The 3,443-nt window shown below is 46.2% G+C and overlaps 1 protein-coding gene across 1 annotated transcript; it reads left to right on the forward strand.

The window, feature by feature from the left end:
• The first annotated feature begins 358 nt into the window (after positions 1-358).
• On the forward strand, positions 359-1,717 carry LOC149369784 (uncharacterized). The gene has a single exon (XM_089576418.1). The coding sequence runs from the start codon at positions 359-361 to the stop codon at positions 1,571-1,573; it is 1,215 nt and encodes a 404-aa protein (XP_089432544.1). The 3' UTR covers positions 1,574-1,717.
• Positions 1,718-3,443: the final 1,726 nt, after the last annotated feature.

The raw sequence follows: 3,443 nt of genomic DNA on the forward strand, positions 1-3,443 counted from the left end.
GATGCCGAGCGTTTGAACCTTTAAGGCCCCTCGGCGGAGGCAACACACAACTTTGGCCCCAGTTTCCTGTAGACGGCACCTCCGGCCTGACCCGACCGGGGGAAATCGGCAGTCGCCTTTTCCTGTTCTTCTCTCCATCTTTCACTTTCCTATCTTCTTTCTTACAACTTTCCTGTATCCTCTTCCCTTCTTGGTTTTTTCCTTTTTTTCCTGGCGGCGAGGGTTAACCTTGTGTGACCAACTACCCTGGGTTGAGTCATATTGGGTTATAGTTGAGGTGTACAGCTGGCGTGGGTAGGACTTGCCCCAAGTTCCTGTCCCGCCCCCTTGTTGGGCTCCATGGTGGGTGGCTGGCATCATGACCGAAAAACCTCAATTTTTTACGGCTCCCCCCCCCCTTTCAAAACCTGATCGCTCTCTCAAGAGAGGGCGGAACGAAGCAGAGAACTTTTTTTCCAAAAAGAAACCAACATTTTCCAAATTTCATGTCGTCCACAGTGAAGTGCAAGATAAACAGGCCAGAATTCTATCTCCATTCATGGTATCGAAATGCTTAGCAGAAGCTTTGGGCCCCGGCTTCAAAGTATCCAAAATGGCCAGTGGCGATTTATTGCTGGAACTCCGAGACAATGTCCAAACCACCAAACTCTGTAACATAGTGTCTATTGGGGACACACCTGTCTCCATCACTGCAAACCGATCACTCAATACTGTCCGTGGCGTCATCTCAGAAAATGATTTTCTACACCTCACCGAGAAAGAAATGCTAGAAGGACTCTCCGATCAAAGTGTAATAGATGTCTACCGAATCAAAATCTGCAAGGACAACAAAGAAATAGATACCAAACACCTGGTCCTGACTTTTAACACACGCACATTGCCTGAAACCATCGACGTTGTATACCTCAAAGTAAATGTTAGACTCTATATCCCTAACCCCCCAAGATGCTTTAACTGTCAGAGGTTTGGCCACGGCTCACAGAGTTGCCGCGGCCGCAAAACTTGCGTGAAATGCGCGTCAAAGGACCACCATTCTGAGGAATGTGACGCAGTTCTACGCTGCGCTAACTGTGAAAGAGACCATGCTGCGTACTCCAGGGCATGTCCGTCCTGGAAGAAGGAGAAGGAAATAATCACCATAAAGACAAAGGAAAATATATCATTTCGGGGAGCAAGAAAGCGATTCAACCTCACGAACACTTTCTCTTTCACAGCAAAATCCAACTTCGCTGATGTGGTGCGCAGGGGCGGTGCACCACGCAGCACTCCGGCACCTGTCGAGGCTACTTTCACCGAGCCTAGGGCAGGGCCATCCACGCCCCAGGCAGGGATAGCGAAGGCTGCCCTGCCATCTTCAAAGCAGGGAGCGCCGGTCCATGGGTCGGCATCCCGCAGGGCTTCCCCCCGTCAGGGGGGACCTGAAACCCACACACCCGCGGCTTCACCGCGGTCTTCCAGCACCTCTGACGAGGTGATGGATCTAACCCCCAGCCCGCCTGCTTTACAGCGGCGGAACAGCTCTCTTGAGCGAAAGAAGGACAGGGCCCTCATAACTGGCCCAGAAAATAAGTAAACCCTTTATCGTTCCTACCCCAAACATAAACATGGCTTTTCTAGTTCAGTGGAACTGTAGAGGACTGTTGAGGAATTGCAATGATATAACAGATATTTTAGCGTCAATGTTGCCTGTAGTTTTATGTCTACAGGAAACAAATCTTGGTCCACAACACATGCATATCTTGAAACATAATAAAACATTTAGACGAGATCGCGAGCAGGCAAATAGACTGTCACGACGCGTCGCAATTGTCGTTCAAAGCGGCGTCCCTGCTCAAGAGATCAGACTCAAAACAAAACTACAGGCAGTTGCCGTCAGCATTGTCAGCTACAAAACCATAACAATCTGTTCTGTATATCTTCCTCCGCATATAACATTAAAACTCCGCGACCTACAGGAACTCATCGATGACCTGCCAGAACCATATCTAGTAGTAGGAGATTTTACCGCTCACTCCCCTTTTTGGTGAAGCGAACGCTGTGATGGTAGGGGTCAGATGATCGAAGATTTTATTCTCACAAATAATGTATGTCTTTTAAATACAAAAAAGGTCACGTACTATTCCCCATCGTCTGGAAAAATGAGCTGTTTAGACTTGTCTTTTAGCTCACCATCTGTTTTTAACGATTTTAAATGGGATGTCTTAGAAAACCCGTATGGGATTGATCACCTCCCTATTCTAATCACTTTATCATCTCCACTGGAAATAACCCCCACAAAGCCACGACGCTGGAAGCTGAATTTAGCAGACTCGGAACTTTTTAAAACAAAAGCCACCTTAGAAAATATAGCTTTAGATAATTTAAGCATTGACCAGATAAACGAATTGTTCACAAATTGTATTGTAACTGCCGCACAGTTAGCTATTCCTCAGTCTTCAGGAGTGGTGTCACAAAACCGCAAAGTGTGGTGGACAAAAGACTGCAAGGAAGCAAAGAAACAAGAAAATAGAGCTTGGGGTAAGTTTCGAAGGTATCCGACGCATGAGAACCTCTTAAATTTTAAAAAGGCGAGAGCTAAAGCTCGGTACGTGCGTCGTAGTGCTGAGAAAGCCTCATGGCAGAGATATGTTTCATCCATCAATAGTTCAATAACATAAAAAACGATGTGGGAACAGGTGCGTAAATTAGACGGCAAACTCTTTCCCTTTACAGTACCATTTCTAACAGCCACAGGAACACAAACAAGTATAGATGAACAGGCTGACATACTAGGACAACATTTCTCTGACGTTTCAAGCTCTTCACACTACACACAGTCATTCTTAAAACACAAAAACACAACTGAAAAGCAGAAACTTCCAACAAGTGGCAGTACAAACGAAACATACGTTATTTACAATTCAGGAGATCCAAAACGTACTTTCTTCCGGTAAACAGACAGCACCGGGCCCGGATGGTGTACATTATAAAATGCTTGCCCACCTGTCCGAAGCTGCTGTAGGGGCACTTTCGCAATTTTTTAACAAAATATGGGTATCCGGAAAGATGCCGGAGGCTTGGAAAAAAGCATTTATAGTACCGTTCTTAAAACCTGGAAAGCCGCCCACCTCCCCTAATAGTTATAGGCCCATAGCTCTTACAAGTTGTATCGCAAAATCATTTGAAAGTGTGCTTAACGTTAGGCTAATGTTCATTCTTGAATCACGTGAACTCCTTGACACCCACCAGAGCGGATTTAAAAAAGGATGTTCGACAACTGAACATCTCGTCCGATTAGAAAACACAGTCCCAGAGGCGTTCATACACCACCAACACTGTCTAGCAGTCTTCTTTGACATGGAGAAGGCGTACGATACCACATGGAGGTGTGGGATTCTACGCGACTTAGTAGATCTTGGCATCCGGGGTAGGATGTTGAACTGCCTGAAGGATTTCATGTCAGA

Source organism: Amblyomma mixtum, chromosome 1 (genome assembly GCF_055824585.1).
Source record: "Amblyomma mixtum isolate Tamu chromosome 1, ASM5582458v1, whole genome shotgun sequence".
Classification (NCBI taxonomy): Eukaryota; Metazoa; Arthropoda; class Arachnida; order Ixodida; family Ixodidae; genus Amblyomma; species Amblyomma mixtum.